Raw genomic sequence first — 14,297 nt, 5'->3', positions numbered from 1 at the left:
TTATCTTTTGCTTCTGCTTAATTTTTGGTTTTTATTCTTTTTACTTAGTTTTTTACTTTTTGCTTCTGCTTTATTTTTTGAGTTTTGTTTTTGTTTTACTTTATTTTGCTTAGTTTAATTTTAGCTTTTGCTTCGCTTAATTTATTTTAATTTAGTTTTGTTTTTGTCTTTTATTGGTTGTTGTTTTTTTTGTTTGTTTTTTTGCTTAGTTTAACTTTGCTTAGTTTAATTTAGTCTTTGTTTTTCTTTGTTTTGTTTTGATTTGCTTAGTTTTATTGTTGTGCTTTCTTTAGCTTTGTTTTTTATATTTTGCCACCTTGTTGTTTTGTTTTGTTTTTCAGATATTCACCTCAAATATTCAAGACTCACACTTCCATGGTGAGATGTTTTCAATAAGAGCTTCAGTGCAAAAAAAAAAAAAAAAGGAAGAGGGAAAGAAGGGGGCAAAAAGTGTTTTGTAACTGTGTCTGGATTGCATTTCAAATGCTTCCCGCTGCTTTGCTCAGTTTTAGGTGCTGGTACATTTCCTGAGAGGGTACAGAACATTAGATAAGCTCACCACATTCCAGCCCATTTAAATCTGCAATTTCAAATAAAGAGAAAGGAGACGAGAGAAGAAAAGTGGCCTGGGTCACAATAAAGCAGCAACAAAAACGCTGTTCATACATCTTGATGTTTTGTTTTGTGGATGCAAGTTAAAGAGCATTTGCCACAATAATATGTGCCTTGCCAGCAAAAACTGTTTGGCTTCACAGAAATTGTTTCAATAAACATAGCTGACATCTTTTTTATTTTTTTATTTTTTTTAAACCAACCAGCTTTCATCACTTGTCATAAACAAAAGGAAAACTCGGTAGAGAAGTGCATGTTTTACTCTGTGCTTCACTGAAACAGTCTGGACTCTATACCCACCTACAGCCTGTGTCCAATCCGCTGGGTATGGTTTATGTTAAGCATCACTTTTTTCATTAAAACATACTTAATACCACACACAAAAAGTACAACAAACTTATAACCCACATGTTAGATGCCAATAATATTTTTGGCTGTGAAAAGTCTGTCGTGCCATAAAAGCATAAACCCTTCTCCGTGGTTCACACGTTTGAAGATTCATTGAGGAGCTAATAGAAGAATACAGTGTTTTACTCCTGGTGACAAATTCACGACTGTTATTTCTGCTTTGTACACAGTAAAGTTTGATTCGTTGGTTGTTTGCAGGCACCGTTTTGTGTTAATAAAAGCAGTGATTTATGTATTGAGTCAATAATAGGTCAGTAAATGTCCCCTCATGTTACTCAAGAGAGAAGAATAACCAAATAGTCCAAATAAACTATAGGCAGACTAGTTTTCATTGTTGGACTGCATTTGGAAATAGTAAGAGGAGATACAGTGGAATTGCCACTACAGAGAAAAGGAGAATTAAGTAAGAAAGACTCACGCTTTCTAATTTTGCATAATTTTTTGCATGTTCTCATGCACCTTTTGAAATATGTGGTGTCTATTTTGGTTAGAGGAAAGTCATACTCTCTATGCAGAATGGCTGATTCATTTCCCATGCTGAAATAAATTAATCTATCCTGTTTGTAATAGATCAAATAAAATTGCTAGTGGATGAACGGGAAATACTACTACTACTACTAACATTACCTAAAAAACACCAGCTGGAATGTTATAAATGTTAGTGCTCAGCACAAAGGTTATTGTAATTTACCGTAAGTGTATGATCAATCATGAATTCATGACGATTTGTAACTTCACTCTCATGTGAAAACGAGGATCTGATTCGTCAGTCTCATTTTCATGGCGCTGGCCTTGGCGCACTTGGACGCGCTCAGTATTTTTTCAACAGAAAATCAGTTTGAAATTACTAATGAAACATTAAAAAAGTCACGTTATGTCATGGCAGTGATCAACAGAATTTTCTGAAACAGAACGCGGCCCTTTAATTGTTTAATTGTTTTGTTCTTATGGTGGTCTGGGATGTGTGTGGTTCATGGCTCTGCTACTAGCACAGATGTATTTGCAGACATCACACAGGTCTGACATGACTTAGTAAAACAGCAGAAATGACCTCTGACTCACCCTGCCTTCAGTTCTGACAGCTTTATATGCTATACCTGAGCTATTTATTATCACCAACTCAGACTGTTAACTTCCCACTGCTTTCTATTACCAAGAGATACATAAATATATTTAATTTAGCTGTATTATTTTGTCTCTGTATAGTTTGTAAATTGTTATTGAAACAGATGTGTATTATTTAATATGGTCTGGTCTGACGGATTGTTGCGGTTGCTGTGAATTAACAGAGAAAACAAAATGTTCTTTTCCCATGTCTAAACTCTTGCCTTAATGGCTTTTCTTCTAAACAGTCTGAATCCACGGTGACCCTCACCTGTGCGGATGGGAAATGGAACAAGCAGGTGACCTGTGAACCTGTGGACTGCGGGCGGCCTGACAAGTATCATGTGCACCCGGCTGTCTTTGAGTTCTCTGAGGGTACCACCTACGGCAAGAAGTGCACTTTTCAGTGCCGGGAGCCAGCTCAGCTTGTGGGTAGGTAGACCATGAAAGGTCCTAAATCAAAAAGCCCTTGGGATTGAGAGGTCAGCTGTGTAAAATGCCAAATGTGGTTTTGACACCAACCCCCCACAAAAAAAAACAATACACATTGAAAATAACAGTGCTGTATATGACATCAAATTGAAGAAGGTTCACTTTGGATCTTCACAAGTCAACTTGTCCTGTACCTTTGTCCTTTCATCTCCGCAGGCAGTAATAACGTGCTGACGTGTATGGAGGATGGCATGTGGTCTTTCCCCGAAGCTCTGTGTGAGCTGCGCTGTCCAGTCCCTCCTCCTGTACCCAATGCTGTCCTGCAGACCAAACGCTGCAATGCAACAGGCCTCAAAGTTGGGTCTTTCTGCAAGTACAAGTGCAAGCCTGGCTACCATGTGCCCCACATAGACAAGCCTAAAAGGTGAGAGACCACTAAACCAACTTGGATGCATAATTATGACTTACATTAAATAACTTACTAACATTTCCAATAAGGTTCCATTTCATTACATAATTTAATGCATAAACTCACATTTACAATGAGCAATACATTTGTTACTGTATTTAGTAATCGTTGTTAACATTAGTTAACTATTCATTGTTAGTTCATGTTAGTTCAAGTCCATTAAGTAATATTAACAGATACAACTTTTCATTTTAATTATGTATCATGTTAAAATTAACATTAACTAAGATTAAATTAGAAGTTATTTTCATTGTTAGTTCATGTTAAGTAATGTAGTTAACTAATGTTAACAAATATAACCTTACCGTTAAGTTTTACCATTAACTTCATTGCATTGCAGATTTAGTTAATCATGTTGTGGCAATTGAATACTCAGGGCTGTATCAATTGTTTGAAAGCTTGGATACATTTTTAGCCATTTACCCTGTTTGTCAGTTACTCACATAGCCACGTTTAGCCAAATATTAGACTATAGTCATAAATCTGGTCCACTTTAAATGTCAAATTCAGATTATTCTGGACAAAAACAACCCATTTAAACAGGAAGCGAGTGTGTTATCAATGTGTAAAGAAACCAACCATAGTTAGTTTGGTTTTTACATGCCATTTTACTTGACCTTATGATGAGAATTTCTGTCCGTTCAAAAGTAATAAATACCAAATATTTAATTCAGAAAAGAGTGCAACATACAGTCATCATATTTTACTTTGGATATTTATGGCCTGCGACAATATATAAGATTGGATGGATGGATGGATGGATGGATGGATGGATGGATGGATGGATGGATGGATGGATGGATGGATATTTACTTGGTCAAACAAAACAACTATATTCCTGGACAGACTGATCAAATCCTGTGGACCGTTACTTCCACTAGTGGAAAAGCAGCCAATCAGATTTGAGCTTGTCATGTGTGTAATTTTTCTTGTCTAAATGCTTGCCAGTTTTATGTGCAGTATTCATCAGATGGTCAACGAACAGCCTGTGGGTGGTCCATGAACCTTTCATTCTGAGAACAGTCAATTAATAAAAGCTGTTTTATGGCTGGAATACACTACAACAGGGTTCCTCAAATCCGGTCTTGGAGGGCCACTGCCCTGCAGAGTTTAGCTCAAACCCTGATCAAACTCACCTACCTGCAATTTTCTAGTGACCCTGAAGAACTTGATTAGCTTACCTAGGTGAGTTTGATCAGGGTTGGAGCTAAACTCTGCAGTGCATTGGCCTTCCAGGGCAAGATTTGAGGAACCCTGCACTATGACTTTTAAAACCTGAACAGATTTTAAAACACTAGGGCCTGGTTTCACAGACAGGGCTAAGATTAAAGCTACACTGTGTGATATTTTCCCCCATCTAGCGGTGAAATTGTATATGACTACCCAGTGAATATTAGTTTCTGTTCCTTTCAATTTCGAGGACGTTTTAACTCCTCCGTATTATTCCAAGATTAACATGGCTTCCAGTTCGACTTCGTCCAATTGCGCCTTTAAAACTATCACCTGTGATCCGTCGCAGCACAGATTTATGTTACAAGGTAAACAATACTTTTTCACCATTGACGTGAGGAAAAGTAGCGCAAGTTATACTAGAGGTCGTTCTGACGTTATGCAGAACCATGCTATGGTTAGACAAGCAACTATAAAACTTCGAATTTACACAAATAGGCTGAATTACCTGTCGAGAAGAAAGCAGGCAACTTCGGCATCCGTTTTAAAATCTTTGCTCCTCATGAGCTCTTTCCATCTGGGAAAAGTTACTCCAGTTTTGACTTTGGTCTTGCTGATTTGCCTGTCACGTTGACATTTTAATTCTCTCTTTCGCTTCCTTGGCGACTCTGCTACATGTAGCAAAAATAGGCGTGATCCTCCATCAGCAATCTTTCAAATCTGCCGGCAGTCGCGAGTAATCTCCCCCTCGCATTCGTCTCTGTGTCACTGAGTGTAAACCGCGAAAGGCGAAGCTTGAATTTACAGGTATGTCCCTCTTTGGCTAATGTAGTTTCAAGATGGAAGGGCAACATGGCGACCGGCATTAGAACCCCTCACCCGTATGTACTTTCAATGGCAGATTATAAACTTACGAGAATACTTTATTACTTGAAAGAAGTAAATATACATTAATGAGCACATATATTTTTGAAAGAACTAAGTGTTTTTTGCTAAGAATCAACAAAAAAAATGACACAGTGTAGCTTTAAGTTAAGATTGGACCTTAGTTCAATTAGGACATCACAGTAGCTTTTATAAACATGCCTTAGGGGGAAAAAACAATGACACTGACATATTTTTAAGATATGGCAGTCCAAGTTGCTTTCAAAACAGCTCAAAAATGTATTTAATCTGGAACTAGGCTTAATTCTTGTCCGTGAAACCGGGGGTAGGCATCATACACTTGCTGACTTAGTGAATAGTAAAAAAAAAAAAAAAAACTGTATTATACATTTTTAAGGCCAGACAAGTAGTTTATTTGTAATATAGTATATTTGTAAAGAAGAACTACACGTCTGTGCACTTATATATTCAAACGTGCATACCTTTGGACTGAACACGTAATGCGCATGTGCGCGGACGTCTGCGTTTTATTTAAAAGAAACATGAACTATTAAAAATCTCAAAAACATACTACTAAAATTAACATGAAAACAGAAGATATAAAAATAAAAACAAATTCAAAATAATAATAAAAAACTCTAATAGTATCTCAGTGATCCTAATATAACACTGTCACACACTACCAGACTTTCAAGTGTTCCGAACACAACAAACTCTTGCAGAAACTGAATGTGCCCATCATCTACAGACTGGCTATGACTTTCCGCAACTAGCGCTGACTCCTCCAGACTGCTAATGGTGGCAAAAATCTGGGCAAAAGTCTTGTAGTGTATTCCAGCTAAAACACTTTCAAAATATATGGCGCATAATTCTGCTGAATCTATGCATCTTTGTGATAATGAATGTGTCGCAGGTCAGTGCCTGTGACTTACCACAGACGTGCGTTTAAGCGGCAGTGTACGGAGGATGGAACCTGGCAGTCGGGTGAGTGTGTGGCAGTCACATGTGAGCCACCTCCTCCCATTTTCCACGGTACCTACAAGTGCACAAACGGCTTTCAGTTCAACAGCGACTGCTGGATCGACTGCAACAGGGCTAACCACACGGTGAGACAGCACAGCCGCTGCAAGCAGGTCTGTCGTGCTCTCTCTCTCTTCTCCTCGTTTTCTGTTCTCTTCCGTCGACGTCTCAGTCCATCACCTCCCATTACTGTCTGCGGCACTTTCCATTCATCATGCGCACCCTATCAATCACTTTTAAGCATTGCAATATTTCTGTGTCGTCCCTCTGGCTGTTCATCAGCAGCATGACTGGTAGACTGACAGATCTTACATTAGCTTTGTTTCATTCGTCAGTTTCACAGCTTCTAATACTTGGACAAACAAAACCGTGAGGTCATGCCTATCCTTGGCCTTCACCCTTTCATGAATCCACATATGTTTGTTGTGATGGTTAGTGAGCTTCCTTTACGATGATTAATAGAAATGTTGGTCTGCTACAGGGTCTTTCCACCAATGTAATCCGATGCAGAAAAGACGGGAATTGGACCGGCTCCTTCCGTCTCTGCCCCAACCTGACAGGCCAGTGTTCCCTCCCGCAGAATCTCAGCCCAAATATCGTTCTCAGCTGCAAGGATGGACACGCCATAGGTCTCTGCCTTTCTGCTTTTCACTTCTTAGGCCCAAAACAAACATTGCACACACGTATGCACTGCATTCTCAAAATTGCCACAATGGCCACTGATTGATTTCATATGTATTTTCACATTCTCTTGTCTCTGAATCAGAAAATGATTTACTTTAACCCGTCAGTCACATAGTCTAGGAGAGCTGATTTTGTAATAACTTAGCTTTGACTAAATATGTATTTAGTGTAAAATAGCCTTTTTGGGGCATAATTATGTAACCATTAACATAAACTGCATTCTCATATAGTCAATTTCATCATTCAGGTCAGCTACTGTCTTGGGTTTGTAGAGAATCTGAGCAAGTTATGTCCACATATTTGTAGCTAGCTATACAGCACTGTTCAAAAGTTTGGGGTCAGTAAGATATTTTTTTTTTTGTGAAATTAATACTTTTATTCAGCAAGGGCGCATTAAAATTATCAAAAGTAACAGTAAAGACATTTATAATGTTTTCTGTGCATCTCTGTATGTAAAATGTTTCACGGTTTCCCCAAAAATATTAAGCAGCACAACTGTTTTCAGCATCAATAACAATAAGAAATGTTTCTTGAACAACAATTCAGCCTATTAGAACGATTTCTGAAGGATCATGTGACACTGAAGACATGAGTAATGGCTGCTGAAAATTCAGCGTTGCCATCACAGAAATAAACTATATTTTAAAATATATTAAATTGACAGTTGTTTTAAATTGTAGTATTTATAATATACTGTATTTTTCAAGACCCCAAACTTAAAAGGGTGGTGTACCTGAATAAAATGGGATAGACATTTGCAGAATTTGAAGGTTTGTTTTGATAAATAGCACATCTTTGTGATGCCCAACAGGAAAGGAGTGTGAGGTGACCTGCAGCGCTGAAATTAACCGTGTGGTCCTCTTGCCCAGTAACATGAGCGTTGCAGCTGTGATGAAAGACCACTGGTGGAACCCACCCAAAGTTAAGGTGAGAGCACTGGCGTTGTAAGATTTGGGTGGGCTCACTTTACTTAACTCTTATAAATGTTTTTCCTTCTTAGTTTTATCTCAGATTTCAAACTTTGCCATATTTTTGATTAATGTTACACTGAATATGATTGGTAAATGTTTGAGACCTGGTCATAATAGAAGCTGAAGCTTCAAACATGTCTGTAATTCAGTAACATTATAGAATACCATGCAGTGCTGTTTAACACACGATTATAACGTAACTTCTCAGAAATAATCCGCTGTGTGAAAGGTCAGAGCAGGGTTGTAACTAACACTAAAAGTAGTCAAAATAAACACCTCAATATGTAAGCATACCAGCGTAGTCGGCAGTTGTTACTTAAAGCTTTGAGATTAATGCTCAGATTGATCATTAACAACAAAAATGGGGATGATAAATTGCTCCATGCTGTTATAAAATCCAATTCATCATTATGTTTACCTAACTGAAATAGACTGGACCACACACACATGCCCATTTACAGTGGTGACAATTGCCCTTTTCCCTGTACCTCAGAATCCAAGGGGGTATTCCAGAAAGCAGGGCTAACTTATAATATAAACCCTGAGCTCTCAGTTTATTAACCCAAATCTTTCTTACTTTATTGGTTATCGGTTCCAAAAACATGGATGGGAGTAAGTTCAGTCAACTCAGAGTGTTCACAGTGAACACACAAAACATTCTCAACAGAGTCCAGAAATATCCAGAAATCACAATATTTCTTCTTTCTTCTTCTTTGGTTTAATGGTGAATTACATTCTTAGTGCATATTGCCACCTACTGGGTGTTTGGCTAATAATATTTTTTATCTTTTAATCTTTAATAACTATTTTTTATTACAGTGAACATTAATTATATTGTTTGTTTGATTCTAAATATATAAATAATATATAAAAACTGAAGATTAATCTAACTAAAAGATTAATTATTTGCAATAATATTAATTATTTGCAATAAGAGAATAGCAAATCATTATACAGAATATGTCTCACTGCAAAGAAAAGGGCCCTTTTCAATGCAGATCCACATTTTATGAAATAAAATAAAATTATAGTAAAGTAAAATAAACAGTGCTTTATGCTATAATAGTGATTTATTATTTATTATGGTGAATTGACTTGTACCTGAACCTTAAAGGGACTCAACCCTCTTTTTAGTTGTGATATAGTATCTCAGTCTACATTACATTCACACTGGTGTTTTAGGAAGTCAAACAATTAGAATATAATAATATAAAAGTTTCTGTTCTGTTCCTGATTTCTGTTACCTGACCCGCATAACCTGATTTCTTGAATACAGCATGACTGGAGGAAGGAGGAAGAAATGAAAGATGGAGATTCTGCTCCAAAGCAAATAATTGTCAGACTCACAAACAAATATCCGTCTGTACAATAACAGCATGACCATGTGACTGCATTTATGTGTTTGGACATCGCTAATACTCGGGCACTTCCCCTCAGGAAGCTTTTGTCACAAAATATGTAGTAGAGACAAACAAAAGCTTTAGACGGTAATAACGCATATTTCCTTTACTGATTTCCTGAGAGCATTGCAGACTAGACCTGGAGTAAACAATGAGTATGATGAACAGGCAAACCAAATATTATTCTCCACACCTTAAACTGTGGTCAGTGGTGACCAAAAAATGCTTAACCTTTACGACATGGTGACTGTTAAAACCATTGTCATATTCCAGATGGCCGTGGGTTGTGTAACATTTGAATGGGTCTTTTCTTTCACCAACACTTGCTCTCACAGTCCTCCGAGTCTGTACGATGAGAAAGAAGTGATTTTATCTCAACAGTAAGGTCTTTGCTTTGTGTCCTACTGACAGACGGCGACCACAAAGCAGCTTGCGACTCGTTGAAACTCATGGAAAGAGTCAAAAGTGTGGCTTATTTTGCTATATCTTTGTGGAAACTAGTGATTTCATACGACAGTATATCAATAGCTGCGGCTAGGGTCACAGAGGCCAGACAGGTCTCAAGGAATATCCATTTCCGCGTTTACTATGTCATTCGTTTATATATGGACTACTGAATGACATTTTTGGGTGACGTCATGCCCGGCAGTGGTTATGAGGTTGTCTGGATTATTCATTCCATATTTGCATTTCCTCCTTTGTACTATAGTGGACGTTCTTTGCTGTGGTCATGCTTTTCATTCTTTTTCGATGTGGTCTGTGCCATGTGGTTCTTTACTTGATTGTTTAAGCTGTAGTGGAGCTTTAGGAAGCACAAACAAATTTACCGCTCACATCCGAGAGCGCTGCTATAGCTTCCTCCAGGCCTAATCCTCCACATTATAGGTTTTCTTGAGGATAAATCAGCCTTGCAGGGGGATTGACCCGACAAGGTCTTTTGAGTTTATTCATAAAATTTGATGGAGATCGAACCTGAGCAGTTTATTTCCATCAATAAAAAAATTAAAAAATGAGACTTGGAATCAAATAAAATGTCATCCTCCTAACGGCACCGATATACTCATGGCAAAGTTCTTTTTCATTCTTCACTTAGGCGTCAAAATAATTTTGAATAACCTCAGCAGCTGTATGAATAAATATGCTTTTAATATAATATAATATAATATAATATGCATTTAGAAATGAATATGTTCATATGTGCTGCTTTCCTCTTAATAAGAAAAATAATCACACAACAGAAATTACAGTGTTGGGAAAACAACAGTCAAGAAAGTACCTGATCATGGAGCTCTGCAATTTTCCCCTCCAGTCAAGTTGTCACGTTTATTTATTTAGCACTTTATACCATAGGTTGCTTTAATGCAAGCAGCTTTACAGAATTAAACATGTCAGCATTCCAGTGTGTAAATGTTTTTATTTGCGTCTGACCTTGACGGACTGAACAGAAGAAATTAACCGGAGAAGTTTTCCACGTCAAAGAAGGTGGAGCCTCAGAACACACCTACCTATAGCGTAATTGCCACAGACCAATGGTGCTTCAAAGGTGTTTACCAGCCGAAGCAAACTTTTCTGGAAATGTCGCTTTGGCAAGCGGTTTCAACTCCAAACGAACTAAGATTTGGCCAGATTTTGTTTGAAATGAGGTCACACCAAATTTGCTCTTAGATTTCACTTGATGTACTGTATATTGGGGTGCAAGCTTGAGAGCCATCAGGAAATATTGCATTGACCATATAGAACAGAAAATATGAAAGGCCTGAAAAAATGTAAAGCAGTCTCTGATACAAAGTCTATTTAATAAAAGGCAGGTAGCACTCATGTAGCTTGGGCCTGTGGAGAAACTATAAAAACAAGCGCAAGTTCAGGAGCAGACGGTTTAAATTAAGCCTTGAGTAAACAAGCTGCTTGGGTCTTTGGTGTGACACTGAATACTAAGCGTGTGTATGTGTGTGTGGATGGCCACAGTTGGCCAGCAGGGCAAACGCTTGCTTTCTTGGAAATGTTCTGTTTACGCTCACCCTTTCCATTCCTCATTGCATCTGGAGTTCCCCCAGACCACGTCATTTCACCTCTCCAAACATCCTCTCTACCTGTGCTGACCCAGGAGGCTGAGCTGCCGGGGTCCGCCGCCTCCCTTTCGCTCCCCTCAGCAGGAGTGGGAGCTGGGTAGCACTCATGGAGTTTAATGAGTCCCCTACTTAGCCAAACTCTTAAGACTGTAATCCTTCAAGCCGAGCTCTTTCATTGATTCCGAGCTGATTTAAGCATCACCACCGGAACACTGGGCTCATAGAGGATTTTATTTGTTTGTGTTCTGTGTGTTAGGCAAAGAAATCTGTCAACAAACAGAGCAAAGGTTCTCCACATTCAAACTGAAGTCCTTGCCAGCCTGAAGGCTTATTATTTATTCTTGCTAAGGATTTGAACAAACCCCTGACCCAGTGTACTGAACCTTTGCGCGTAACTCATCCTGAACATGCTATAGACATCCGTGATACCTCAAATCATGAGGCTTTTTAAAGGAAGCTGTGCTGTTACTTTTCTTTCCAAAAACTTGTACATTAGATAAAATCCAATAGATGTACATTAAAATGTAGAGATTTGGAGACATGGAGGTCTGACATGTAACTAACTAATTCAGGAATCGGATACTTAAGGTAAGGAATCGTATACTTGTTATAAAATAAAATAAAATATTCTGCTTATCAATGCCTGTGTGTGCATTTTAATGTGGTTTTAAACCATTAAAGTGCAAGAAGACGCAAAGAGAACTCCATTCGGCACTCGAACACTGTTTTCTGTGCTGGGCACATCCCGCGCGCACACAAAAAGCCACCTCTCATATAGTGAACAAATAGTCGGTTATGTCTTAAGTGAATGTAAACAGTTGAGAAAGAAAACTGTGTAACAGCATATTGGATCCGTGCATTAGGTCTTAAAGTGACAGCAGCCTAATAAGTCTGCTGCCATCTGGTTTATTACTGTTAATCAAAGAACAAAGGACAAAGAAAATCACGCACTGATAATTAGTCTAGTTTATTAGTTGTTCTTTAGGCTGCCATCTAGCTCTTGCCATCTTGTTGTAAAATATTATCTCCACATTGGGTGCTTTTTGTTTAGTTAATTCACTCTAATGTAACTAATGGATCTGAAACGGTTGAACTTGTTATTCCGTAATTTTCTCTTCTACAGAATATTGTATGCACCATGGGACTCAAGTGGTACCCTAACCCAGAGGCTCTCCATTGCATAAAGGGATGCGAGGTAAGACCTACCTCACTTTTTTCTACATAGTTTTATTTATTTTTTATTAAGATATTAGTTTATATTACTTTATTTTCAATATTTTTATTATTTTTATCGTTTAATTTGTATGTTTCTATTTGTTATTATATGTATTTGTTTTTAATTGATTTATTTGAATTATTCAATTCATTGTCTTTTCGCCATAGCTGAACTCTGTTGTAAGTTTGCATGACAACAACATTATGCCCATGTTAGTTATTTCAAGGTAATCTCCCAGCCACAGCTTTAAGCTCTATACAGTCACGGAGGTCTGTTCTCTGGAGCCTGGCCTTGAACAGTTGTTTCTGCCATCTTCTCACGCTCTTTGAAGTCTAATACATAAATAAACATGCTGTGCTTATAGTGTCTTCCTCTCCTTTTCTCTTTGGGCCAGTCTAGTCTAATCTGAGTCAGGTTTAACAGGGCCAACAAAAACAGACAAGAGGGATTTGTTACCACCTTTGTTTTTGAGGGCAATTTGTTTTCTTTTTGCATTTTAGAAGAACCTGGAAACCTCATTTAGAGGGTATCATGTTCCCAACTTCCTCAAATCACTGAGTGAGAATAAAAAAAAGAAAACAGCTACTTTGTCTTCTTGCTGAAAGAGCTATTGAAAAATAATTTGCCATTGAAAAGAGTGAACCGAAATTTCTACATATTAAACAAATTTACTTGCCAAAGACTGCACTGCTACTCTGAAAGTGTTCTCCAGCTCAGTATGAAGATGTGCGATTAATCTGCACCTCACTCTCATTTATAACAAGTCTTGCTCTAATGTCGCAGTGATATGACCAGTCCATTTTTTATTCGGGTCAGAGCTGCAGACTTTTGAACCCAACTCATCCTGACCCAGTTTCAATGGGTGTTAATTAGCAGCCCCCTGAAAGCTTTTGGGTTGGGCCAGAGAGATGATTCCAAACTGGAAAAGGTCACAGGTGTGTTGGGCAACCTTTTGTGCCTGTCAAGATGGAAATGTGTAGTAACTCCCAAGGGAGACACATATAAGTTTAATAGGGCTTCAGTTTCCCCATTAAAAGCGGCCTCCACCATCCACAAGCCCGGGAATACTAACTCAATTTTTCCAGGGCAACATAATTGCAACAGACTCAAGTCTGTGTGTCTATTTTTACACAGTTGTGGATGTATGCAAGTGTGAATGACTGTCTTTTTCTTTCTTTCTTTTTCTTTCTTTCTTTCTTTCTTTCTTTCTTTCTTTCTTTCTTTCTTTCTTTCTTTAATTTTATTGATGGGGAGGTGGAACAGATAATTATTTGTGGCATACCAAATGAAGAGATTATTTATATAACATTATGTTCATCACTGATGTTATTGGTGTTTATATATTTAGTTAATTCATGTTATTAAGCAGTTTTTATCTGTTTTCCACCAGCCGTTCATTGGTGATAATTACTGCGATGCCATCAACAACCGAGCGTTTTGCAACTACGATGGTGGAGACTGCTGTCATTCTACTGTTAAAACCAAAAAGGTATGTTTTTTTTATTATTATTCTAAGACATTAGACATTTCATTAGTTAAATAACTTGGTTGTGCTTTAAGAACTAGTACATAAGTAAAAAAGTTGTAAAGTGTGTAATCTGCATTGTTACATATTCAGACAGGGCAAATATGGCTTGCGTTGTAATAATTATCTCCTTGGAGGGAAAATTTTAAGGACACCCACACAAGTGAGGGAAACTCTGTGAACCCTATCCACAATGCATTGTAGACACGTGAAGCACGCACATATATGTTTGGGTGTTTTTCCAAAGCCATGGCAACAAACGGTTGCATATAGCATTTCCATATGGACGTTCACCTCACTTTCCAACAAAGACAAAGATTCGTAAGTTTAAT

At 37.8% G+C, this 14,297-nt stretch overlaps 1 protein-coding gene across 3 annotated transcripts in view; it reads left to right on the top strand.

Annotated features, from left to right (window-relative positions):
* pappab (pregnancy-associated plasma protein A, pappalysin 1b) overlaps positions 1–14,297 on the top strand; it is a 109,257-nt gene that overhangs the window by 76,245 nt on the left and 18,715 nt on the right. Inside the window, exons 15-21 of one of the 3 annotated variants that reach the window (XM_082169727.1) lie at positions 2,373–2,556; positions 2,773–2,980; positions 5,994–6,186; positions 6,582–6,729; positions 7,596–7,711; positions 12,348–12,419; positions 13,831–13,929. In XM_082169727.1, the coding sequence (XP_082025853.1) occupies positions 2,373–2,556; positions 2,773–2,980; positions 5,994–6,186; positions 6,582–6,729; positions 7,596–7,711; positions 12,348–12,419; positions 13,831–13,929 (1,020 nt within the window). Of the gene's footprint in view, positions 1–2,372; positions 2,557–2,772; positions 2,981–5,993; positions 6,214–6,581; positions 6,730–7,595; positions 7,712–12,347; positions 12,420–13,830; positions 13,930–14,297 lie in introns of those variants that run through there. The other 2 variants (XM_082169726.1, XM_082169728.1) reach the window with 2 other exon arrangements.

The sequence above is a fragment of the Leuciscus leuciscus genome (assembly GCF_965113295.1).
Source record: "Leuciscus leuciscus genome assembly, chromosome: 5".
In the NCBI taxonomy this organism is placed as follows: Eukaryota; Metazoa; Chordata; class Actinopteri; order Cypriniformes; family Leuciscidae; genus Leuciscus; species Leuciscus leuciscus.
The sequence above is the reverse complement of the archived record's forward strand: the minus strand, read 5'-3'. Positions and strand labels throughout refer to the sequence as shown.